The sequence below is a fragment of the Nelumbo nucifera genome, chromosome 6, assembly GCF_055504915.1.
Source record: "Nelumbo nucifera cultivar China Antique chromosome 6, China Antique-T2T, whole genome shotgun sequence".
NCBI lineage: Eukaryota > Viridiplantae > Streptophyta > Magnoliopsida > Proteales > Nelumbonaceae > Nelumbo > Nelumbo nucifera.
This window is the reverse complement of record NC_142654.1, coordinates 9,924,041-9,950,651: the sequence shown is the minus strand read 5'-3', so window position 1 is coordinate 9,950,651 and position 26,611 is coordinate 9,924,041. Positions and strand designations below refer to the sequence as shown.

At 39.4% G+C, this 26,611-nt stretch overlaps 2 protein-coding genes across 3 annotated transcripts in view; both read right to left on the bottom strand.

Moving 5' to 3' along the window:
- Nucleotides 1–16,256, bottom strand: part of LTA3 (Dihydrolipoamide acetyltransferase, long form protein) — a 32,517-nt gene extending 16,261 nt beyond the window's left edge. Inside the window, exons 1-11 of one of the 2 annotated variants that reach the window (XR_016077868.1) lie at nucleotides 15,891–16,255; nucleotides 13,731–13,781; nucleotides 12,630–12,684; nucleotides 12,501–12,534; nucleotides 10,222–10,268; nucleotides 10,070–10,114; nucleotides 9,890–9,963; nucleotides 7,747–7,816; nucleotides 7,332–7,511; nucleotides 7,179–7,223; nucleotides 6,984–7,057 (exon numbers count right to left, since the gene is read on the bottom strand). Coding sequence is in view for 1 of the 2 variants with exons in the window: in XM_010244919.3 (XP_010243221.1) it covers nucleotides 6,984–7,057; nucleotides 7,179–7,223; nucleotides 7,332–7,511; nucleotides 7,747–7,816; nucleotides 9,890–9,963; nucleotides 10,070–10,114; nucleotides 10,222–10,268; nucleotides 12,501–12,534; nucleotides 12,630–12,684; nucleotides 13,731–13,781; nucleotides 15,891–15,985 (770 nt within the window). In the remaining variant the exon portion in view is untranslated. Of the gene's footprint in view, nucleotides 1–6,983; nucleotides 7,058–7,178; nucleotides 7,224–7,331; nucleotides 7,512–7,746; nucleotides 7,817–9,889; nucleotides 9,964–10,069; nucleotides 10,115–10,221; nucleotides 10,269–12,500; nucleotides 12,535–12,629; nucleotides 12,685–13,730; nucleotides 13,782–15,890 lie in introns of both variants that reach the window. The other variant, XM_010244919.3, reaches the window with a different exon arrangement.
- A 1,966-nt stretch (nucleotides 16,257–18,222) lies between these two features.
- LOC104587342 (UDP-D-apiose/UDP-D-xylose synthase 2) lies at nucleotides 18,223–23,714 on the bottom strand. Its single transcript, XM_010244908.3, has 9 exons — nucleotides 23,178–23,714; nucleotides 22,958–23,050; nucleotides 22,752–22,859; nucleotides 19,852–19,966; nucleotides 19,624–19,757; nucleotides 19,434–19,535; nucleotides 19,250–19,342; nucleotides 18,999–19,134; nucleotides 18,223–18,900 (listed from the first exon to the last, which is right to left on the bottom strand). The coding sequence occupies exons 1-9, from the start codon at nucleotides 23,448–23,450 to the stop codon at nucleotides 18,785–18,787; spliced, it is 1,170 nt and encodes a 389-aa protein (XP_010243210.1). The 5' UTR covers nucleotides 23,451–23,714; the 3' UTR covers nucleotides 18,223–18,784.
- Nucleotides 23,715–26,611: the final 2,897 nt, after the last annotated feature.

Genomic DNA, 26,611 nt, shown 5'->3' with positions numbered 1-26,611 from the left:
GTGGAAGAAGGGAGTGGAAGCTGGGAGAAGAGGGTGGTCTTAGTGGCAGAAAGGGTGATAGAAGATTGAACGAAAGTTTTAGAAGTTTTAGCAGAGAGGTTGGGATTAGAGGAAGATGTAATGTTGCTGCCTTTTGCTGAAAAGAAAGCCTTACTAGATATTGGAGATAAGAATCTGTTCTTCAGTTCTTTCCTTGTAGAAGGAAGTTTGATTAAGGTCCAGAACTCGGCTCCAGATTGCGACGAAGTTGAACCCAGAGCCGGCAGTTTTTTTATTAAACTTCTCGGTCTTCCCTTCAACCTTTGGAATGATCTTATTCTGGGGAAAATTACTAGAGCATTGAGTGGAGTTCTGTTGGAGGCTAACTTAAGAAACTTGAGGGCGGTGGAACTTAAGGTTGCTGGGATCAAACCGGAGAACTTGTCGTGGTTCTTCGAAGTTCTCTCAGAAGGTGCTTGGTACAAGGTCTGGTTAGCTTCAGAAGTTGAAGCCTTGCTTTGGGGAAGACGACCAGAGGTTGAAGGAACTGACGAGCTCGCAGGGGGGTGTACATGTGGCCTTCAGGGGCTGGCGGGAAAGCCTGTTGTGTGTGGGCGATTTACAGAGGAAGGGGAACAGTGGCAGGGGCGCCCCAAGTCTCAAAGCCTTCCTATTAAGGCTTCTTTTTCAAATTTTTTTGAAGAGGGGTTGTTTAAAGAGGGTGGCCCGTCCTATGCTGACGTGGCTAAGTTGGGAAAGAGCCGTTTGTGCTCTAAGTCTCTCTCCGAACCGGCTTTAAGAAAGGTCGAGCCGGTCGGGCCAGTGGTTGAGCATTCTTTCAGTTTTAAAAGCCCACGTGACAACTTAAGTCATCACGTGGGGTGGGGCAGGCATGGGGCGATGATAGATGACAACCTTCATCTATCATCGTCTAAGTCTCGCCCTCTCGACTGTGGAGGGGCGGAGTCAGTGAACAAGGTTGGAGAACGCCGACCTCTGTGCTGGGTCCGACGGGCAGCCGGCGACGAGCAAAATCTCAGCATTTCTGATCGCCCGAACCCGCGCTATTCGAGAGACAGACCAGAAGAGAAAGAAGAGGCTGATCAAGGTTGGTTGAGCTGCGGTTCAGATTCTGATCATGATGAAAATTCAGATGCCTGTGGGAGTTTAGACAGTACGGCAGTTGAAGCTCTTTCTAAAGGCCAGAACAGGGATTCATTTAGCCTGGACTGTTTGTTGTTAGGGGATTTGGTGGGGGAAGGAAAGGTGGAGGGGGAGGAGCGGGTGTTTGATTTTAACCCAATACTGGCTGAGCCCCCCCTCAGTTCTAGTGCTTTGCAAGAGGCCGAAAAGGAGGTTGCTCGGGTCTTCTCAGAGCAGAACAAGGGTACTTCACAGAGAGGTACATACTTGGGTACAGAAAGGGGTCTTTGTGTTGATACAGCGACAGGGATTTCCCTCCCCCATCTCTGGGAGACAGAGTGCTCTATTTTCTCAAAAAAGAAAGTGACTACCCCTCCTTCGCCTTTGCTCTCTCCTCACTTCTCTACCTCAGGTAAATCCCTCAACTCTGTCAATTCATTTTTGGATACTGATGAGCGCTCTGTATCTCTTGTACCAGATTCTCTTCCCAACCAAGAGCCGGAAGCCCTTGGTCTGAAAGCCACAATGAGTCTACAAGGGGAAGTGGGTGAGGAAACTTGCAGAGAGACAATAATTTGGGAAATCTTAGAAAGCCTCTTGGGTGAAGTGGAAAGGAAGGACTTGCAGAGAGGGAGCCTGGAGGGGACAGACAGGGCTGTGGTTGGAGGTAATGTGAGAAGGAACAAGAAGCTTCCTAGGAGTGAGGAGAGTGCTTTTTTAGAAAAAGATGAAACTTTTAGGGAAGAGTCAATTGCAGAGTTTGTGAAAAAGTTGGGGTGCAAGCTGAAGAACCCGAATGATCTAAAAGCCTACATGCAAAATAAAGAGGACAGCAAGATGAAGTTTAGAAGGCTGAGTGAAGTGGAGAGATTAAAAAATGATATTGAGGGGGACAAGAAGTTCGAAGTGAAAGGGATTAGAAGAAAAGGGTCTAAATAGTTCTTGGAGGAGTTAGGGTTAAAGCTTATAGTTTTCAATGAGAATCCTAAGTTGGAATGTGAGGGGGTTGGGCAACATTAGGAAGAGAGCAACAATCAAAGAGGTAATTAAGAAGTTTAATCCGGATGTGGTTATGCTTCAGGAGTCCAAAAGAATGGATTTCGATTGCAGCTGGGCAAGGAGTGTGTGGAGTTCTAGAGGTATTAAGTGGGTGGCTGCTCCTTCGTGGGGTTCCTCGGGAGGGATTGTGACCCTGTGGAAAGAAGAGATACTCTTAGGTGTGGAGGAGCTAATTGGAGATCACTCTGTCTCCCTGAAGTTCAAACAGGTGGCCGATGGGTATGAATAGGTACTAACAAATGTGTATGGCCCCAATGACTATAGGCAAAGGGAGAAATTATGGGAAGAATTGAGTGACATTAGAGGCCTTTGGGATGGACCCTGGTGTGTGGGAGGGGACTTTAATGTAGTGAGATTTTTGGAGGAAACCAACAACCCCAGATAGAGAGTGACAACAAGTATGAGGAAGTTCAACCAATTTGTGGACTCTTTTAATCTCAAAGAACTTCCTTTCCTAAATAATAACTTCACTTGGTCCAACCTTCAATCTCGGCCAATTTGCTCTAAGTTGGACAGATTTTTGTTCTCAACAGATTGGGAGGAACATTGGGGCAATATTACTTCTAGAGCTCTCCCTAGGCTTACTTCAGACCACTGGCCAATAGTTTTGGTCAATGAGGAATTAAGAGGAGTAGGGCCTACCCCTTTCAAGTTTGAAAATATGTGGTTGTCTCATCCGGGTTTCACTGAGAAAATCAGAGAGTGGTGGGAGCAAGCTAATCTGGTAGTTGATTGGGAGGGAATGAGGTTCCACAAGAAACTCCAATACCTAAAATCTCAATTAAAGGAGTGGAATAGGCTGGAGTTTGGAAGATTAGAAGAGAGAAAGCAAGTTCTGGTGGAGCAAATCGAGGATTTGTACCTGAAGGAAGAGAGAGGCCCCTTTGGAGAGGAAGAAAGGAAGTTGAGATGGGTTTTAAGGAGGCAGATGGAGGACATCCTGATCAAGGAGGAAATCAGTTGGAGGCAAAAATCTAGGTGTAAGTGGCTAAAGGAGGGAGACAGAAACACAAGGTTTTTCCATTCAGTGGCAAATGAAAGGAGAAAGAAGAACTACATCTCTAACTTGGAAGTTGATGGAGCAGTTTTGTCTCACCCGGCTGAAATTGCAGAGGCCCTAGTAAACCACTTCAAATCTATTTTTAGAAGGCCTATGAATGAGAGAGTATGGTTGGAGGGTTTGGATTGGCCGACTCTAAGTGCAGAGAAGAGAGAGTGGCTAGAAAAAAGGTTCGATATGAAGGAGGTAAAGGAAGCAGTATTCTCTATGGATAGGACAAAAGCTCCGGGTCCAGATGGGTTCACAATGGCCTTTTACCAGGATTGCTGGGATATTTTGGAGAATGATCTTGCTTCGATTTTTGAGGAGTTCCACAGGAGGGGTGTAATAAACCCGGGCTTGAACTCAACTTTCATTGCCTTAGTCCCAAAGAAGAAAGATGCTTCTCAACCAAAAGATTTTAGACCTATTAGTCTGGTGACTAGCTTGTACAAAATCATTGCAAAGGTGCTGCCACTCAGGATAAAGAAGGTGCTCCCCTCTATTATTGCACCCAACCAAAGTGCTTTTGTGGAGGGAAGACAGATCACCGATCAGATCCTCATTGCAAATGAGAGCTTGGAGAGCTTTAAAAAGTCAAAGAAGAAGGGAGTGGTTTGCAAATTGGATTTGGAGAAGGCTTTCGACTTGGTTGATTGGTCTTTCTTGATGGAGGTGTTGAGGAGTTTTGGTTTTGGTGACAGGTGGTGCAAGTGGATCTGGGGCTGTGTTAGGACTTGCCATTATTCTATCCTGGTGAACGGGACTGTGGTTGACTTCTTTCCGACGTTGAGAGGTCTAAGACAAGGAGATCATCTTTCCCCTTTTCTTTTCACCCTTATTGTTGATGTGTTTGGGCGATTAATCCATAGAGCAGACTCGAGGAATCTGATAAGAGGGTGGAGAGTAGGAAGGGAGGAGGTTCCCTTGACTCTTCTTCAATTTGCAGATGATACTATCATTTTCTGTGAAGGAGGGAACCTCAGTTGGATCTGGAATCTAAAGCTGACAATACAACTTTTTGAGCAGATATCTAACCTAAAGGTAAACTTTGACAAGAGTTGTGTGGTGGGAGTGAATGTGAACGAAAGAGATCTAAGGGAATCTGCAGACGAGCTAGGTTGTGCTATTACGGTTTGGCCCCTGACTTATTTGGGCCTCCCTTTAGGAGATAATCCTAAGAGTGTTAGCTTTTGGGCTCCGATAGTGGAGAGGTTTGAGAAGAGGCTAGCGGCCTGGAAGAGGAGTTATCTTTCTTTAGGTGGAAGAGTCTCTCTCATTAGATCTACCCTAGCCAACCTTCCTGTTGACTTTCTGTCAATGTTTAAGATCCCCTCAAAGGTTTCAAATCTTTTGGAAAAATTAATAAAGAACTTTCTCTGGGAGCCTGGAGAGGAGAAGAGAGATCATAGGGTGAGTTGAGAGGTGATCTCTAGGTGTAAAACACAAGGAGGTCTTGGGATTGGTAATTTCAAGAAAAGGAACATGGCTCTTCTAGGGAAGTGGTTGTGGAGGTTCTCTTTGGAAAGGGATAAATTGTGGACTGAGATTGTGGCTAGTATTCATGGGCTGGAAGACAATGGCTGGGATCCTGGAATCTTGGCAAGGGCTTCAGCTGCTTCTCCTTGGAAATCCATCAACAATCTGCTTCCAGTTTTCTCCCCTTGGATCAGGTATGGTCTAAACTCTGGTAACCGAATAAATTTCTGGGAACATCTTTGGGTCGGGGATTCTCCTCTGAAAGACAAGTTTCCTTCCTTGTATGCTCTTTCAGACTTGAAAAATGAACCCATTTCTTCCTTCTTAGTCCCTTCAACTTCCACTTCGGGCTTTGGTTGGAACCTTGGCCTGTGTAGGGCAATTAGAGATACGGACTTGGATAGCCTGGTAGCTCTGCTAGCCTCCCTTGAGGGTGTCTTCCTAAACCCTGCAAAGGAAGACACCAGATTTTGGACCCTTTCTAGCTCTGGTACCTTTTCTTGTGCTTCTTTCTTTGAAACCTTAACTCAGCCTCCTACCCCCCTGAGGTTGTCCTTTCCAGTTAAGGAAATTTGGAGCAGACCTATTCCTCCTTGGGTGGGGTTTTTTTGTTGGGAAATTTTCCTGGAAAGAATCAACACTTTAGACTTACTCCAAAGAAAGAGACCCAACTATTGTCTACTTCCTAATAGATGTGCTCTTTGTAAAGCTGATGGGGAATCTGGCTACCACCTCATGGTCTCTTGTAAGGTTGCTAAATCTGTTTGGGAGTGGGTTTTCTCCCGTTTTGGGCGTTCTTGGTACCCTTCGGAGACTGTCCAAGGTTTGTTTTCTCCTTCTTTTTTCAGTTGGCCTAAGAAGCAAGGGAAGACTATGTGGAGGTGTATTAGGGCAGCAGTTTGCTGGTCTTTGTGGGAAGAAAGAAACTTGCGCATATTTTCTGACAAGGAAAAAACTTTGGAAGATTTGTTAGATCGAATCCTCATAAGAGCGGTCCACTGGCTAAAATCTTTGGAGTTGTTTTCAGATTGTCCTATGGATGACTTACTAAGAAACTGGAAAGAGATTGCTTTCACTGCTAGATGCAAGAGGACTCTTTGTCCGTCCTGGTCCCCTCCCCCCTCGGGCTTTATAAAGCTGAATTTTGATGGCAGCAGTGTAAGGAATCCAGGGCCCTCTGGGATTGGAGGAGTCTTCAGGAATGAGGAAGAGATTGTTATTGCTTTATTCTCTGGCCCTATTGGAGAAGGTGACTCTCTTAGGGCTGAGATCCTTGCAGCGCTTGAAGGAATTCGAAGAGCAAAAGATCTAAATATTAGCCGTTTGATTCTGGAAGGTGACTCGAAGGTGGTGGTTAATTGGTGGAAGACAGAGGACAGTGGTTTGTTGAACTTTAACAATGAGAAAAAAACAGTTCTTATGGCTGGGTAGGGACATTGAGATTCAGTACAGCTGGGTGAAGAGGAGTGCCAACTCATTTGCGGATGGGTTGGCCAAGCAAGGAGTGAATAGGGAGGCTGTTTTTTGGGCTAGTTTTTAATTTTCTTTGCATTCCCTGTGTTTTCTGTTTTTGGGGAGCTAAGTTATTTTATCTCCCTTTGTATTCTTTTCCCTCTATTCTCTTAATTTAATGAAGTTGATGTTATTGATCAAAAAAAAAAAAAAGAACAAACCCACAACAACAAAGCCTTATTTCCACCATCTGGAGTCAGCTAGCCAAAACTTGATTTTCCATTCCAAACAATCTAGGGCCATAGCCATGGAAAAACTGTAAAACCTCAGCTCATTCTTCACTACCACAACCCATGTTCTTCTTGACCTGATGCTCACTCTTCTAGACCTTTCAACTTGCATCAAACCACTGCTTGCTGTCGCTATATTGTCTTTTATCAGATACCAAAATCATCTTAATTCGTTCTCTCATTTTATCAACTATCAGAGAAACTCCTACATCTCCATGGATAAACTCACCTTTGTTGATAAGTAATCATCAATTTTATTAAATATAAAAAGAAATATGTCCAGCATAATATTATTTCTAGTTTTACTACTCATCCATTTCAATATCCAAATGTCTGCCACACTCACAAAACAAAGAAGAGAATGCAAATCAATGATATTTAAAGGAGCTGTCTAGATGAAAGATTCTGTTTGTAAGGTTTGATATGAACCTTAAAGAAATAGAGACAAGCCCAAAGTATCACATTTATCTCCAGCATCAGTTACATTGTCTGCTTTCCAAATTCCAACTATAAGCACACTAGTAGGGGAAAAATGGACTTACCCCTCTTCAAGACTTTCAAATTCAAGAGTAGCTTTGTCTGTCTCTATTTCACAAATGACATCACCCACTTCTATCTGTTAGAATAAGCAAATAGTCAAGAAAATGGGTCTTGACAAATAGATAATAATTAGTATATACTCAGGAGAAAAGAAGAGATAACAGAACTGCAATAACTTGAATTTAAACGCGACTGACCTTTTCTCCTTCCTTCTTCCTCCATTTTGCAAGGTTTCCCTGATTCTGCAGAGGAGCACATAGAAATGTGACCAAAGTGTCTGGAAGCAAAGAATAAAATCCAGCAGGAGAAAATGAAATACTGGCATCAAATCTTTGTATGCATTTTCTCACCATTGTAGGGGATAATGCTGGCATTTCAACAACAGTATGTGGAGGAAGCTCTGACAAGTTGATACCAGCAGAATTTGTGCTTTGCGCCTCCTCTCCATTTTCATCAGGTGATTTTTGCTTTTTGGCCTCAGAACCACTGTCAATGGCCTGAGCGTTTTTTATATCATTGGCATCCTCAACCTTGAAACCAAATGGTGTTTGATGTTAGAAATATACAATGTGTTAAGTATACTTGACTCCCATAGAAATTACAGAAAAACAGGATGTAGCTGTATCTTCTAGTTCAACAAAACTATGTGGAGAGCACTCCCCTCTGTATTTCACACTTAACAAGATTAACAATCAAATAAGACATAGTACTCAATGAGACAGACAGATAATGATTAGCACATACATAGAAATTATCACAACTTACTGTTATTGCAATAGGTTGTCCCACAGGCACATCCTTTGAACCTTCTGGCACTAGTATCTTAGCCAGGAATCTGCATAGAATATTTGCTAGAAAATCAGAGAAAGTATGTACAAGGATGGCCCAAGCACCCACTATTTGAAATGAATAAAAATTATAATCATTAAAAGTCAATTATTAAAAAAATAAATGAGTCATTTATGCCTGTCGCATAAGTACAAATCACAGCAGAACTGCTCAACCTGATGAAGAATGGGGAGAAAAAAAAAGGAGGGGTGGAAGGAGGAAGGGAATCTGACCAATGTCCTAACATCATTTGTGGTTTGCACTTCAGTCACTCAATATATATAAAATCAAGTGGGTTAGCTGAAATATCCAAAACAAATTTGGGATAGTAGGTTAATTTTTTGAGAAACAGAAGAAATAAGCCATGAAATACCTAAACAATAAGTAGGGCATCATTACAAAAACATTTTCGTACAGGCTGATACGCCAGATGGGGCATACCGGTCTGTATTGTTAGGCGCTTTTATTTATTTATTTATTTTTAGTTTTTTCAAACCTGTTCAGGGGGATCAGTATAAGGCCTGTCTACCCCCAGAAACAGGTCAACCCCCAAAACCAAGCTTAAACAGGTGAATCCCCTGAAACATCATCTCCTTTGCATCCCCCAATAATCTGGAAAGGAACTACTGTTTTTGGACCTTAAATTCTATCTAATATCCTAATGTCTCCAGAATAGTTTATGCTACTCCCCCCACCTACATCCAAAAAACTGTGAATATATAAACGATCTTGCATTGTATGTTAATAAATTCACAATAGAAGAGAGCATCTGAAGAAGTATTAAAATGTTATATTCTAAGTACATAACCAGAGTGCAAACTAATGTGTAGTAGAAAAAATGAGAAAACGATAGGACAAAAAGGGTGGAAGCTGGAAACATCAGCTATGTTCACTGTTAAGTCATCTTTCTATTCAGTGTTGTCAGAGGATAACAGTGAACAAGTGCCATGGAAGGTGGATCTGGAACTGCAAGTACCCATCCAAAGTATCTTTCATCTTATGGCATTGGTGCTCGATAGGATTCTCACCATTGACCACTTATTATTGGAAGGAGCTCATCTGGAAAATAATCTGGTTGTATGTGTGACTTGGAACAAAAATTGGTCTCACATCCGCTGGTTCAATGCCACTTTTCTTATAGTGTGTTGACTCATTGTTTAAAGCTGCTCAATAAACAATGGGTTACACCTGAGGAATTATCTTATGGAAGCCAGAGTCTCCTGCCATCTGCTGGTTGATCTGGAATGAAAGAAATAGAAAAATATTCATAAGCAAGGCCAGGGCCTTGGATCAATTACTGGGGAAGGGTGAGAGAACCAATGAACCATCATCCTCTTGTCCAGCTGAGCCAAGGAGTTTGGTGGACTGAAATACCAATACTTTTATAGCAATTGGGAACATATTATTCTTTATGATAATTTCCAAATTTAACATGGATTTTGTGTTCTAATTCTCTTTTTGTATATGCTTCTGAGCTCTGCTTGATAAACATATGGTTTGAGGGAACCTCTCCCTCTTTCTGAATATAATACCTCTATTTAGAGAGAGGGAGAGAGAGAGAGAACTGTTATCAAAGATAGGCCTTAGATTATATTTTCTGTTTTTTTATTTATTGTTGGACTATTATGCTGTTCTGTCTTAATGGGCCTTGGGCCATTTATTATTTCTTTTTCTAGTTTCTGCCGCCCTTATTAAGGGTGAAGATATAATTTTTCTTTTATGTTTAAAGAACATATTTAGGTGAGTGGGACAGCACTCTGATACCCACAATTTGGGACTTCTTCAAACCCTTTTTCTCCCTTCTCTCTTCTTTTCTTCTTTCTCCCTTCTCCTTTCTACCTATTAAGTGTTGCAGCACCCTTAAAACTCTCTTTTTCTGGTAATTTTTATTCTTTTTTTCTCTGTTGTGATCACCAACTTGGTATCAAGTGTGGCAGCACCCTTAAACCACTCTATTTCAATGATTATGCAAATTCTGAAGAAAAACATAGGTCCAAACCATGCATCAGTATATGTATAACATGAATCTTACACTGAGCTACCAAGTGCATAAAGTCAGCAGTAAGGAAAATAGAATTACCCCTCTTCAAGACTCTCAAACTCAAGAGTAGCTTTGTCTGTCTCTATCTCACATATTACATCACCCACTCCTATCTGTTAGGTCAAGTAAAAAGTCAACAAAACAAGAATTACTGATGCAACAGCAAATTAGTATTAGAAAACTACAATAACCTTCATGCATTATACAATTCATGCATACCTTATCTCCTTCTTTTTTCCTCCACTTTGCAATGTTACCTTGGTTCTGCATAGGAATATAGAACTGCACCGTAAGCATACAATACAGCAGAAAAATAAATTGAGAAACTGAATCAAAGGTGTAGGCCTCAAATTCTCTTCCCAATTACTCACCATTGTAGGGGAGAGGGCTGGCATTTCAAGAATAGTATGCGGAGTCTCTGCCATAGCAACTTAGTCATTAATGTTAGAAGACCTAATACCCTCTGTTGATGAGCATGTTAACTTATTTAATAAACATGACCTAGAATAATCATGCAAATTTTGTTTTTATGCTGTTGAAGATGGAATTTCCTTATCTTTTTTTTTTTCTTGACTTTTTTGAGCAACTAACATGCCCAGATAAGGATATGGGTATAGGCACTGATACAGGAGACTGGGGTGCCTCTTCTCTTCATTTCTCAAAATCTAGGAAAAGAAATATGCATACAGATATATGCTATTATCAATTTATATTTATCTTTTCTCTTCAGTAAACACATGCTGTCACACCTCTAAGCCGAAGTAATTTATTAATGCAATAAACTAACTATGTTGTTTCTTCTCCATGTTAGGACGAGATGTAGAAGAGGAAATACTATTAGCATAAGATCCATTAGAAAAAAAAAAACAAAAGAGTTATCACAAGGCAAATACAATGAAAAAAACTAAAAAATAATAAAGAGCTTCATACATCTTATTATATGCCTTATAAATATGAGATTGAGTTTTTTATTGTTAACTTAATTTTTATTGATATGTGAAAAAAAAAAAAAAACTTACAATAGAACACAGATGTGCTTTATATACCTAATAATTGATAAGCCAGACCCAGCTACTTATCCCCTAATTTCATTTATACATTCAAGAGTTTTGGGGAATAGTTGCCCAGGCACAAATTTTTTATCTCTATACCTCTATAGGTTTTTCCATTTTCTGAAATCCAAGCTTTCACTAGAACAGGAAGTTACAAATGGCATCACCAACTAAAATAGAACATGATAACACAAATGACAATAAAGTAAACAAATATACATACATACATACATACATACACACATATATAATAGATAGATAGATAGATAGATATAGATATAGATATAGATAGATAGATAGATATAATTTTATTTTATATTATTTCATTTTATTATCGCATATATAAAAATTGGACAGGGACCTCTCAAGCCCTTGTTCCTTTGAAAGCCATTTGGCAAAGGTTTGAGAGAATTAAGCCCCCTTCACATGGTGTTGAAAGAAATCTTGCTTCCCAAGTTCCTTCTTCTAAGACTGGAAGTCCAACTGTTTTGCAGTCAAGTTTGACACTTTGTCTGACACAAGGTGAGCCCAGTTTTGAGGGGTGTTTGGTGAGTGAGCCCCCTTCTGACAAGCAAGAGGAGGAAGGGTGTTCTGTGCAGTTGGTTGAAGATCAGGTGGAGAAAGTGTTGGAGTTCGGAAAGTTTCTTGGGGTGTCCTACCCAGTGGAGCAAGAACCGCATTTATGGGATTGGTTTAGTGCTAAGCTTGCCGACAAGGCAAACGTTTATACCTCTTGGATGGACTGAGTTTCTGGATCAGATACGGATGTGGAGACAGAGAGCTCTTGGTCGGATCTTTCTCCAATGCATTCGATGTTCCCATCTGGGGGGGAAAAATCCAAGTTATTGGTGGATTGTTATGATTCACCAGTAGCAAATCCTCCTTCCCGAGGGGCACGCAGCACCAGGGGGAGGGGTAGAAGAGGTAGACGTAGAAGCACCTCGGCCTGTTAGAGTTTTCCTTATGCTTTCCTTTGTAATCGGAGTGCATTGCCTTTCGGTTTAGTTTAGTATGAGGCTCTGGTGCTGGTTGTTGTCTAGGGTGTTGTTTTTGCTTGGCTGTTTCTAGCCCTTGACTGGTTGTACTCGGGTGGTTTTGTGTCCTTTTGTATACCTCTTGCATACTTTTCTTTTTTTTTCTTTTTAATAAAATTTACCTTACCTTTTTTCAAAATAAAATAAACAATTGTATACATCAAAATTCATATAAAATAAAATTTTAAGATCTTTTTTAATCTTTTGTCTATTTTCAAAATTTATGTTAAACATTTTATTATTTTTTTCAAAATTGAAAAAAAAAAACATGGCTTGGCCCACAGTTCCATGCCGTGCCAGCCCAGCACAGCCCGATTTACACCTCTACTTAGTCTTCACCCAGTACCACATATTAAATTTCACTGGTCATTCTAACATTACCAATTAAATTAGTCAAAGGACAATCAGTCCACAATATAACCACCACCATGAACTGGAACAAGAAGAAAAAAAAAAAAAAAAGAAAAACGAAACTACAGAAGCTTCTTTAAGAAATATCTTTAATACTTAAGTGCTTACAAAGATTATGATATATTTACAATAAAAAGGAAAGAAATTTTATACCAGCAGATGAGAAATATCGGACACCAATTTGCAACTGCAATAAATAGTATGCATTAGACAATGATCAAAAATAAATAAGTAGTATCCATTAGGTGAATGTGTAGTTTACAATATTATCCAAGGACTAACCTTGAGCGCCGAAGACCTTTCATGGATTCCATTGACCATGAATAATGACGTGGACCTGATGTTTTCAACCAGCAGTGAGTTAATGAAGAAACACGTCAAAATTAAACAGAAAAAATAAATAGTACAACTAGGAATAAGCTCCAAACATAGATGATAGGCCTCCACTGTCCCACATACCCCCCCCCACTCACCCCCTAAAGAAAACATGGTCATCTTATAATACTTAAAATCAAAGTTTCCATTTTCCAATTTCAATTTCAAGGAAAATTCCAATCATTCAAAGATGAGATGGAATATGGAGAATGTAAACTTGCAAGAAAACTATAGAAAATGTTAATATATGCATAATCAATAATAAAAACTACGATACTGAAAAATAGCTATTAAGTATCACAATATTATTGAACAAAAGCACTCGTTTTTGCCATGTAAGATTCATTGGCGCAGAAAATCATTTACATCCAAAGCCTATAAAAAAATAACATCCATGCAAATGTGATTTTGGTTAAAATATCTCTCAATTCCACCATCATTTGGTAAGCTAGTTTTTTTTTTTTACTTTTTTCTGAGAAAGATGAAGTATTAATTATAAACTCAGAAAACAAACCGAGTCCAGGACCAAATCCCCCAAAAAAATGCAAATGTAACCCAAAACCACCCCCTATCCTCAAACAAGTTCTTAAAAATACTGCTAGCAGCAGCCCAAGAGCAAATTCTCCCCACCACCTTTCTCTTACTCTCTTGTAAATACACCTTTGGAAGCTTGCTCAATTCTTTCAGTCCAGACTGATCAAATGTGGGCAGAAGGAATAGTACAGAAAATCAACTTCCTCTTTCTATTCAGCCCTTTCACCCACACCCATCACAGACTGATTGCATGTACAACAGTTGTGTATAGCAAGCCTGTTTAACAGAGACAGACTCATTGCCAAGCATGCTTAATATCATCCAAATGTACCCAAAAATGTTTAGAAGTCCATCATCATCAGAGAATCAAAGACAGCAGAAATGTAAGCAACTATAAGAATTACCACATAAATCAGGCACTAAATAGTGAAGATAGTGGTATTTCAAGAGCAAAGAAAGTCATCATATGCTGACCTTAAAGGAGTGCAGTCACCTTCAACAAAAGAACCTTGCACATTGGTCAGGCTGCACCAATAAAATGACCAAAAAAACAATCAAAAGCCATGCAACTTTGAAGAAAGAGCAAGCATTTGTGTACCTAATATGGTTTAACCAACTAGATATCACACAAGGAAGAAAGCAAGAAAGAAAGAAAAAACTAGTCAGCATTGATTAAGTATTTGGACAAAAGAACAAAGTCCTCTAAGGGTACCCTTTTTGTTGATTGTTAACATAGTGTGTGTGTGTGTGTGTGTACACATACAAACAGGTTGTGCCAGGCACACCACAGTTTGGTTTAGGCTAGCCTAGCTACCTAACCCATCAAGACTCCCTTTCTTCAATTAACTTTCTAAGGGTTACTTTGAAAAGGGAAATGTTGTTATGACTCATAGGGAGAAACATTGATCAACCCAGGTATCAAAATGTGACATGTGTAACTAGAAACATAAAGTTGCATATAGCAAATTTCTTGATTGCTTTATGCCTAAACAGCATGAAATTTCATACTCCCATGGGTTATAACATCGCAACCATTTCATAAAAAGGGGGCTTAGAAAAACCAATATGCAAAAGTAAGGTAATATCATTCCAAAGATCCCCATAATGTTATCCACTTACACTATAGTCAGATACTACTTTCCTACTTGGTATTGTATGCAAAGAGGAAAATGGGAAAAGATTACTGATGAGCTTCCAAGATGTTTTTTTATCAGCAGCAATCAAGTTTTATTGATTATGAGAAAAAAAGGGTATACAGGTATGCAAGTTTTATTGATTATTAGAATACCATCTTGACCAAACCAGTATCCTACATGTGCTCTTAACCGAATTCGGATTTCCTCCTCACACCAACCTCACAACATATTGGAGCTGTGCATTGGGAACATCCCCCCATGTGTGACAACATACAAGTACAGGAGATGTTCCCGATGTGCAGCTGCAAGTTCTGTGAGGTTGGTGTGAGGAGCACTCTGTGAGGAACAAATCCGTATTCCTCTTAACCAAGAGGATTTATGCAAAAACCTGCTTCAGAGAACCATTACCATTTTGAATCATGAGGTTCTCTGCTTTACCCTTTTATTAGTCCTAAAATTACATTCAGTTGTCGCAACAGGGATACTCCTTGGATGTGTTGGTGATTAACAAAAAAATCAAGTAGAGATAGGTCTTTTTTTCTTCAGAAATAGGCTTATGTTCATACACCACTAGTCCTGAAAGCCCTTTCCTTTCCCCTTTTACATATGATTTTCTTTTTTATTTTGTCATGCCCTGTAGTCAACCCTTACCACAAAACAAGTAGTTCTATTTTTGAGATTCATACTTAAATATCTATGAAGGATGTCTACTGAACAGCTGTGCAAGTGGTGATATATCTACATTAGTCTGTTATACTTTTCAACCTCTAATACGGATCTTGCCTCATGAATGAGGGAAGGACCTATTTCCCTCCCACTCATCCATTTTCTGACAATGCCATTTGTCTTCCTTTTCCTCTAATCCTGGCCATAGGATTGCATAAAAATCATTGAGACCTTGAGGCTTCCCTTGCAAAATGGTTAAAGAGAAAAATATAACTTTATTAGAATTTCAAAACATGGTACAACCAACAATGAAATGGGAGAGAAGCTCTTAGCTCTCCGGTGAATTCTCAAATCAGTTACAACTGAGCCCAAAACAGAAGTTCTCCCAGTGAATTTGCACTTCTTGACATTCTCCTTTGATTTTCAAATAAAACAACTGTAGGTTTTTGTCTCCCTAAGACCCTAAACCCAATCCCCCCGGACACCGGAAAAAAAAGGAGAGAGACTTCATGAATCATTAGAAGAAAGCTCTCTTCAAAAGAATTTAGTAATTTTCGTTCCTCCGCTCTTATACTGTTTCGGAATTCACACTATAAAAGACGTGTTCATTATTGAATCACAACAAGAGTCTAGGAAGCATTCATCTATCCAATTAGAGAATCCGTAACGGTTTCTGTACTAAAAAGCTACGAATCAAGCCGCTAAATATAATCGAAACAACTACATTATCAATCACAAAAGGCAGGCAACTGTATTTGTGTTGAAATAAAATATACGAAATCGAAAATAGGTTGAATAACCATTTTAATGGAGGAAAAAGGGGGATTAGTACCGTGTAAGAGATCTACAGGAGGTGGTAAGAGGGCGGGCCCTCAAGACGAGAGGAGCTCGAGAGAGAGCCAGTTGACGAAGGCGAGAGAGAGCCATCTACCCGTCGCCGGAGGAGAGAGAGCTTAAGCGCGAAGAGATCCGGCGGGCGTTGCCAAATTTCGAGACGATATGAAGATGAATCAGGAGGAAGAGAAGGAAGCCATCAAGAGATTTGGAATCCAAACAACAAACTTGAGGTTGGTGGAATTTTGGTTTTAATTCATCGTAACATTGACCAACTGAGAATCAAAGTGTAGGCAGGCTGCGCTGTGGAACATATCATATGTAAATGTAATGTCTAATATGTATTATTTTATTAATTTTATTAAATTCATAATTCCATTCTTATAAAAATATTTAATTGCAATTGATATTTTAGATTCCTTTTTTCTGTTTTTGGGGTGGGGAGAGGAGGTGATTCGTTGGAACATGCTGCACGCTCACCTACTACATGCACCCAATCCCGTCGTTTTTAAATTTAAGATGAACAAATTAGAAAAAAAAAGAAGTACCAAAAATAGATGAATAAATAAAAGAGATGGCTCAGTCGCACAGGTGATGGTTCAAAGTTCAAACTCCGGTCTAACCATTTGACTCATTGGATCCTGAATTCATAATCACAATTATTTAAAAATTGAAAAATAAAATAAAATAAAATCAGTAGAAATTTTACATTTGATTTTGCACAAAATTAAAATTGAGAGTGAATTTAATACCTTTTAAACTTGTTCGTATGTTTGGGAGAGGGTAGATATTCTTTATTGTTTTTAATTTTTATGAAGTAGTTTCCTTTATAAGCATTTCTTGTAAAAATTAATTTTTTAGTTTTGATTTCAATACCAATAATTATTTTCCCATTCCCGTAAGGATCCATTTGACTTGCAGTCAGAGTTGAAATTGGAATTGGAATCAAAATCTATAGGAATCGCAATTAGAATAACCTATTCCCATAGGTTGCTTGGTTCAAACAGGAATCAGAATAGGAATTGAAATCAGTTGGAACAAGATTTCATTCTAAATGGAGAGGGAGGAGGGAATGGCCACTCCCTCAAATGGGAGAATGTCATTCCACCATGAATGAAAATAAGATTCTAATTCCACCCAACCAAATAGATGAAATTGGAATGACCCATTCCAGTTCCAATTCCATACCCCCAACTCCAGTGAACCAAATGAGCCCTAATTTCCTCTCAATTAATGATTGTAAAATGAGTTTAAAATATTTCAGATTGGAATATTTTAGGTATTAAATTATAGAGATTATTTTGTCGCAAAAGATACTATGATAAAAGGAATGAAATATGGCTTGAATTTTCTATTGGAGAAACTAAAACAGCATAATCTAAGGCCCTGTTTGGTTCGCAGGAATAGAGGTTTGAAATCAGAATTGGAATAGTCTATTCCGATTCTAACTATTTGGTTGGGCAAAATTGGAATGACATTTCCCCATTTAAAGGAATGGTCATTGCCTGCCCCTCCCTTGAGAATTAAATCTCATCCCTGCTAATTCTAATACCTATTCTCATTCTTGTCTGAACCAAACAGATTATGAGAATAGGCCATTTCGATTCTGGTTCTAAAGGATTTCGATTCAAATTACAATTCCAACTGTGAATCAAGCGGACCCTAATAATTTTTAAGGAAGATTAGTAATGCAGACGATCAAGGAATATCTAAGAAACCAAGTTATACAAATTTGGTGTGGTTGCAGAGAAACAGAGAACCCCTGAAGCCCGGCCCGAACCATAAATGTTGTCCGATGGGGATTGCCTAAAGTTTGGTAGAGCTAAAATCATGTGCACGTGAACGTGATAGGTGAGTACCACATCAGTCCTTACTTCTCAAAGCAGAAGGCGACAAAATAAAGCAATAAACAGCTCCACGCCCACATGGCACCTAGTCACGATCACAGAGAGTTCCAACTCCCAGTCGAAGGCCTGGAGGCTCCATTTACAAAGAGTTCCATATTGTTTATCCAAGCTGATAGGTCACCAGTTTATCCCAAGCAACTCGACCAGCGTTAATACCATGAATCAGAAAGTACAAGGTTTTGTACTGTACATATTGTATTTCTACTTTTCCCAAATTGAGCCTGAAAAAAAATGCTATTACAAGATTTAGAAATACAATATACGAAGTTTTAATGGGTCATGGACCCCTGTCACAAGCACGATAGTTTAAATAACTTGCAATTATCCGATAAAAGGAATTACCAGTGAAGTAATTTCCAAATTCAAATACCCAATTGACAGAAAAGGAGAAACGGTTTTTTGATTGATAAGATATGACGAGTATTGAAGTAAACTTCATGTTTATATTTATTCCTCATTTTGAAACCTTGAGAATTATTCTTCCATACAAGTAATCGTTCAGTCTTCTCTGGAGTGGAAAGGGCCAAAGTGTTACATGCAATAGACAATTCAAAATAAATAATAAATAATAGCATGAGCATGGCATGGGTAAAGGTTAAAAAAAAAAAGAAAATACAGCGCCATGGAGGAGAAACGAACAGAAAAAGAGAAAGATAAAGCACACCCCTTAGGAAACAGAGAAGAGGCTTCCTAACCCCCCAACGTAGTAGCCAGCAACGATGCTCTAAGCAACAATACAGTAAACATGAGATTTATCCCCCTACCAAAGTCACCTGTCATCTTTTGTGATATATATATAGAGAGAGAATTACAGACTCATTGCGGAGATACAGACTTACTACTACGCTGGAAAAAAAAAATTATATTATATATGAACCACTTCAATATGTGTATGCTTCCTTCAAAAGAATTGACCTCCCGAAAAACAACCCTGAACGAGAGAACCAGCTTTCCCAAAACCAACCACACCATGCACGGTGTGCCTTTAGCTGGATGCAACTGGCTTTGCGATGGCTTGCTTGATAGCCTCGGCGTATGTCCTGTGCTGATAGGTGAGGGTTGATTCCAGCAAATCAAATAGAGATGTCTTGGGGTTCCAACCTGCATTCCAGGGCAAAATAAAAAAGTTACTGGCAATGTTTCTAAACTTTATAGCAATCTAAAGAGTGAAATATTACAATGAACCAATGAAGTAGTACCTAGCTGTTTATTGATTATTGTCATGTCTGGAATTCGCTTGTCACTGTCATCATATCCTTCACCATAGAACTCTTTAGAGCTTACATCAATGGTAGGTACCTCCAAAGGAGGCTGTCCACTTACTTTAGAGTACACCTGGAGAGAACAAGTTGATTATTTTTTATTTAGCAGCAGATCTGTGGAAAACTAATGCACAAGAAAATTAGAGTGAGAGAGAGAGAGAGACAGAAATGTAAGATTCTTTAAGTACCTCTGTCATCAACTCTGCAAGTTGCCTCACCGTAACTTCATTGTTAGGGTTACCCACATTGAAAATTTGACCATTAGCCCTCGCAGGATTTTCCTGAGTAATAATCAAACTTTTAGATGCCAATTTACAATAGATATAGGGTTTAGTAATTTAAAAGAAAATTATCAGATGATCGTTCACATACAATCATCAAAAAAACAGCTTCAATGGCATCTTTGATATACACAAATGTTCTCTGGGACTGGCCACCATCTACAAGCTTGAGTGGCTCACCACGAAGGAGATTCTGCAGAACAAAATGGCAAACTTGTTTAAAAAGAACTGCATTATAATTACCCGCATGTTCTGCACTTAATAGCAGAAACTGAACTTACATTACTGAAGCATGCTAGAACCCTAGGAACACCTTCACTTGGACCATCAACCCCAGGAATGAAATCCATCCTTGGACCAATCCAGTTGAAAGGTCTTACAATGGTGAACTGGAGGCCATTTTCCGCACCCTCAGCTGCAACAAGTTCAAATTACTTAAATGTCCAAGAAGACTAATACGAGTACCTGATAAGAAATTTATTACTAGATAATGTAGCATGTGCACTAACCATAAATGAGCCGCTCAATCAGTTGTTTTGCACATGCATAGGACCACCTCTGCTTTTCAATAGGACCAAAAATGCAGGGAGAGAAATCTTCTTTGAGGACATAGAAATCAGGATCCTGTTTCATCATAAAACACATCCATAAATTGGAATTCTTAACAAACTCAAATATTCCTCCTTTTCCTTTCATTAAAATCATAGAAATGAAAGGATCGGAACACAAGAAGCAAAAAATAACATTCTCCAACTTGAGAGGTTGTATGCCTTCTATAGAATACCTGCACATACAGAGCATGTGCTTGTCACTCATCCACAACAACAGACAAATCTACCCAGCATGGCCCAGGTCAAACAGAGAACCAGCCCCATAACCAAAATGTTCCACCTACTAACCCAGAAAATGAAAAAAACTACACAGCTTGGGAGGGGACAAAGGGGTAGACTCCTTAACATAAATGCTCAACCAGGGATACAAACATAACCTATGGCTTTTTTAGTTTTTTTTTTTTTTTTTTTTGGCACAAAGTGGCTACTCTCAGGATCAAATCTGTGTTCTCATGCTTGTTAACCCAAAGATTTTACCAATTCATCAAGCAATGGCCTCTACTTGTAGTTACAGTAAACTCACTATGTGATGTCCCACATCCTACCCTCATCAACAAAGGTAGAAATCCGAACTTCTAATTCAACTATGTGAAAGCCCCCAAGACGTATTTACTTAACCATTGGCCTTCCCTTGGCAATAAGTTGTTAAATTACTCTCTCAATGAGATACATGAGAATAAAATCATCTAATCTAACAATAGGAGTATGGGGGTGACCATGAGATATCTTACATATTCCAGCTTACTTTACAACACAAAAAGGATAACCATATTTTGCCATATCACCTTTTCCTTACAAGTATGGCTCCATTCTGACATTCCTACCCATCTAGTATACGTTTGGCATCAATGCTGCAGACGGTGCTGCTGATGTGTGGTTGGAAGCACCATTTTCTGATAAAACGGTGCCTTTATTTTTGTTTGGAACCGTTGCCGCCAGGTAAGACGTTTCCTGGAGCAACAGCAACTTTTTCTGTTTGGTACCAATGCTCCAGGAAACGTTTTCAGCACTGGTACCCATTATCCAGTGCCACATCACTGCCCTGTTGGCAGCAACGAGCTGCAGCTCCAGGAAATGCCAAATTTGGCATTGCTCCAAGCCATGGCTTCCCAATTTCCAAGGTGTGGCTTGGGGAACCGTTTTTTATGGAAATATGGTTCCAAACAAATGTCCGTTTCCTGGAGCACCGTTTTTTCCGATGTGGCGCCGTTGCTCCAGGAAACGGCAACGATGCCAAACAGCCGCCTAGTCTATCTCTTATTAAAATGCATACCAACCAATCTTCTCTTACTAGCTCAGCCCACATAGGTGTTATCCTTTTAAATCCTTCAATGTGCATGAAATTAGTCCTTTCTGGTGATATCATGACAGTTATCACCCGTTTCAGTCACCCCTAATCTGTCAAATGCATTTTGTACAATTTCTCATTTCAACCTGGTTAACCATCATAATTGATAAAGAATAACAAGTATTGAAGGAAAAAAAAAACACCTGGAAACTAACTTAATCAAAGGCCATGATATATCCACAGGATTGAAGATCCCCTGTGGATCCAACCTCTTTTGATGGAGCTATGATGATTTCAATTAAAGAACACTAGCACATAAAAACTGCTTCCTGTAAATAGGACATTGTATCTCAAACAAAGTACACATTATCAGGTGAGATCAGGGAGAGGAAGGGAAGAAATAAGTGAAGAAGGGCTGTTTTTCAAGGTAAAGCTTAAGAAAATGGCAATATTAGTAAGACTAATTGCTTGTCCAGCTTCAGTGTAGTTTCATTTACAGTCTCAGAAAACTTGAAGAGCATATAGAGCACTCTATAAGCACCAGGCATGCATCTCAGATATCCTAACATGCCTGGACATTAGTTATTAATGTAAAATGAAACTACACTGTAAATGAAACACTTTTTTGCACACCAACCCCCACACATATGGAGCACTCCATAAGCACCAGGCATGCATCTCTTAATCTGTCTAATCACTAATGAAAGTTACCGTTTTTTATCAAAAAATAATAATTATGAAGATTGACACATCCTAAAAGATTACAAAGGTCCTCTTAGATGTCACCATCAATACATAAATCATAAGATCCAAATGTACTATATATGTGTGGGGGTTGGTGTGCAAAAAAGTCAAAGAAGTAATTTACCTTAAATCCCAATTAAACCGGACCAAGCACCTTCTGATGTTTTTTTTTCTTCCATGGTTTTTTCTTTTCAGATACTCTCTTTTTTTAGTAAAAATCAATCACATCAAACCCTTGCCTTAACTACCAGCATAAATAGAAGGCCTCTGATCTGTATCCTAAATTTTATTACAATTAAAACCAAATCTGAGACATGTTGAACCCAACATGATCCAACAGCTCGACCACTACCACTAGAGCTCTACTACACCATTTCGTGATTCAGGAAGCCCAAATCATGATACTTGAGCATAAACGTACATTTAAAATTCAACCCCGAAGAGATTCAGGTGCTATCAATCACAACAGGGAAGGTAATTCCAATACACAAAACAAAATGTCATTAGATCTAGAAAAACGGCAAGCCGCAAAAAAGAAGTTTATCCCCGCCTGGTGATTATTGAATCACGTAAAATCCAGAAGAGTGCAGCATCTGAAGCACTGTTTAAACTCGTACAAATACAAATTCCCATGAACAAAATATCCGATTTTGGCATCCAAGCAATCAATATGAAATATCATCAAGAAGGAAGATCAAGAGCAAAACTTGAATTCTACAAATGTAAAATAAATTGAACGAATGAAGAAGAAAGGCTAGCACGATACCTGCCGTAGAGGATGATCCTTAGGAAGAAAGCTTCCAATCGTTTTCCCGTAAACTTCACAAGTAGAGAAGTGAATGAGACGTTTGTTGTTTTCTGAGCAATACTTCACCTGAACAAATCCCATCCACATGCATCAAAATCAGTCAACGGATTAAATCTAGAGCGATTAACGAACAAGATACGTAATAAGTAATCCGAAACGCTTACCACCGGGAGTGCATCGATAAAATTGCTGTAAATTGTGTCAAGAGGACGGGTATTGTAATCCGCTGGAGTACAGATCGCCGCAAGATTGATAGTCTAAATGCAAGAAACCGCATTAATCGGCAATATACAGATCAACTTCCTCCAATCGACACCAATGGCAACGAAAACGGAAGAAGTCAACAATGACGGAAAAAGACAAAAACGGAAACCTATAACAAACCAGATCTGCCATTTTGATGAGCCCCTCGAGCCTGGAATCATGCTTGATGTTGATGCGATGAAACTGGATCCGATCGGCCCAGGGTTGGGAAGCGGGCTCCAGAAGATGCTTGATCTTGTCATTGTACACATCAACCGCCAAGACCTTGTGGGGAGTCTCAGCCATCAACTTCTCGCATAGGTGCGAGCCGATGAACCCTCCGGCACCGATCATGCAGATTGTAATCGGCTTGATGGGGTTCCCGTCAAGATCCACTCTCGCCGGTGAAGCCATTCTCAGATCTCCCACTGTTGCTTCCGGTTACTAACGTTCGCCGGTGAAGAATGCAAAACAGAATGAGACAATGAAAACAAATGCAGGAGCAGCAGCGGGATACGTTCGTCGGAAAGAGAAGAGAAAGAGAAGAAAATGAGAAGGGTATTTAAGGAAGAGGGAGGAGGTGGTTACGTGGAGTGAAGTTGGCCACTCTCGGCCTCTATCCGACCCTACTCCCCATTATTTACGCTCCATGTGAATGGCTTCGATGCGATGAGCTGTACGTCCCCAACGTAACGTGGATTTTCCATTTAATATTAATTCATAATGTCATTTTGCCCATGGAATCCCTACTATTTACGTCAATTGCCACTGAGATTGTGGGAGCAAGAGAGTGTTCTAATAGGTTTTGTTGGTGACCATTTTGTCATTTGAAACGAAAGCACTTGACAACGCCCGTGTGTACGTGCGGACTTGATGTCAAAGTGTCGGAATGGAATAAAAGCCCACAATCAGATTCTAATCTGAGAGTCAATACGTAACGCGCATGTGAGTTATCATTAAAAATGTTAGTAGGAGCCAACCGTGGGACAGGAGGCTACAGCCATTTTCGTCGCACTTTCAACGCGGATGATGGCGTGTGCATGGGAGCACCGACACTTACCTGGATGACGTGTCGTATGATGATTGACCTCGTATCGTCAAGTTCCGGAAGAGAATCTTGATTATTAATGACTTTAATCGTTGGTTTCCAAAGAAGAGGTTGATTTGGTGCATCGAGGGATCCGTACGCTCCAGAAACAGTTTGGTCTGGTGGGGCCTTTCTTTATTTTGAACGATGGTTAGAGATCAAATGGGTTTAGGTGTATGAATGAAGATATGTTACATCACATCTAAAAGAATCCCTTTGGCAGCTCAAATTCCATTATTACTGAAAACATGAAAATGGATCCGGTTTTACGGGTTACCAGATGGGATTGGCTGTGAAGATGTCGAACCTATCCTTTTTCAACCAAAATTGGTCGGATTTAACATTGGTCAACCCAACTCAAAATCCGATTAAGGCTGACCCAATCCTAACCCGATAGGGTTACATCAGCGCGGGTTCAATAAAAATCGACCCGCTGCCAGATTCATGTATTGGGAATATCTTCTCGTGCATAATCCTAAATAGAGAATGTTTGCAGTTAAGCAGTGCTTGACGGAAGGCACGGGAGATGTTTTATGGGGTACCGTGAGATGCTCTTTTGCTGTCTAGGCTAATGCACGTGGTGCACGTGTCAAGTTCCAGAATAAGAGGGTCCCACTCCCACAGGGACAAGTGCATAGATCAAACTCATACTAGCCGTCTGATGTTTTTGTAAGTCAGAGAATGTGGGGACAAATGGCTTTGAAAATGTGATTGCAGAGAGCTGGTGGGTCATGTCTGTTGAGTAGCTGCCCAGCAAAGACAGCTTAGAGAAGGAAAAAAATGTTAAAGAAGGCTTCTGACCAAAAGACCTCATGACCAGACCTCCATACTAATTTAAGAAGATTACTGTCTCAAGGCCTCCATTAAGAACATTTCAAGCTTTGATATAATAGCTTTTGTATCCTTTCTATCTTTGTTAACTTTATACCAAATTTGGTTATACGATGTATGATTTGAGAAAACCCTCAATCTCACTAATCACTATAGCTTAGAAACACATGGTATGATGTACGAAAAAATCATTTACACCCAATAATCCTTATTCTTGGTTGAATTTGCACGGGCACCCAAAGAGTATACACCCCACAAGACATCACAACCGTGTATTGAGGACATATGATGATGAGATGTGTATGTGGAATGCACTTTATGGGGCACTAATCTGAACTCCTTGTAATCATGCCTCTTGTGAAAGAGTAGTTTCAAAGGTGTGTGGTTGTGAAGGAGTGGAGTGTGAATTCTGTTTATCAAATAAACAACAGTTCTAAAGGCTTCTCACAAATATTTTTGGGTGTAGATAAGTGAGCAAGGAAGGGCCAGCTCATGTCCATTACATTTCCTGATCTCTTGTCTATAAATTCTTCTCACATCCCTACCCACAAAGATATTATTGTCGTGTATTGAAAACATCTCCCATGAATGGCATTGAAAATATTCCTGTTATGGTTGTGTTTGTTATCATTGACATTTCAGATTGAACCGTTTTGAGTAGTGTGGGTGGTGCAAGTTTCAATGGTTAGAGGAGAAATGTGATTGGTTAACACTAAGTATATGTTTGGTTCCGTTTACATTTATTGAGTAAACGGTGCCACATAGGCGCCCTGTCAGCAAATGTCTCATTAATTGCATTTGTATGTATCAATGTTTGCAAAAGCAAACTTTATTTTCTTTGTGCCTCTCCCATTTTAGTAAGCTTCATTTTGGAGCTTCTTGAAACGGGTTGGCGTTTATTGGCATTTTGTTGATGTAGTGCCTAATGGCGCATCTATGTGTCATAAACACCCTCATTAATTACTTCTCTCGGTTTTGCAACCACACAAGCACAACACGTTTACTCAATAAACATAAACGGAATCATACCCTCTAAGTATATGTTTGATTTCATGGGTGTTTCCTGAGAGGCGTTTTTTTAGATAAACATTTATCTGAAAAATGCTACTTTAAACATTTTTTGTCTTTTCTATTTGGTTTGACGTTTTATGAGTGTTTCAAGTAACACCCCATAAAGTTGCTTTTCACCTCAGATAAAGTGTGTCACATCAACATTTCATCTCAAAAAATGGCCATTCATTGGGAGAAATATGAATTTGATATTTTCCCAAATGCCCCATGCACATAAATCAAAGCATTTCAATTTCCTAATGTTTATTTGATAAACGGTGAAACCAAATATTGGTTTTCATATGCAATAAACACCAATGCTTATGTGGCACTGATGTGGTGGTGTTTTTTCAATAAACTCCTATAGAATCAAACATATACTTAAAGCTTGTTTGTTTCATTTAACTCTTATCTCTTAAGAGGATCCTTTTAACTTTAAGAGAAAAATGGTTGTTCATTTCCTCTTATCTCTTATCTTTTAAAGTGCATTCATACAAGTTTTTGTTTTCCAATGTTACCCCCAAAAAAACAAACAAAAACTCCCATATATGGGATCAAAATGGATATTTGATCATTTTCAAAATTCAAAACAACATTCTCCGCATTC

What these genes read in the sequence shown, in the direction of transcription:
- LOC104587342 (XM_010244908.3), bottom strand. Translation starts at nt 23,450, where the DNA reads ATGGCTTCACCGGCGAGAGTGGATCTTGACGGGAACCCCATCAAGCCG. An exon ending in TCATCAAAATGGCAGATCTG is followed by an intron (nt 23,051 to 23,177) that starts GTTTGTTATAGG and finishes TCTTGCATTTAG; the next exon opens with ACTATCAATCTTGCGGCGAT. An exon ending in TTCTAGCATGCTTCAGTAAT is followed by an intron (nt 19,536 to 19,623) that starts GTAAGTTCAGTT and finishes TTTGTTCTGCAG; the next exon opens with AATCTCCTTCGTGGTGAGCC.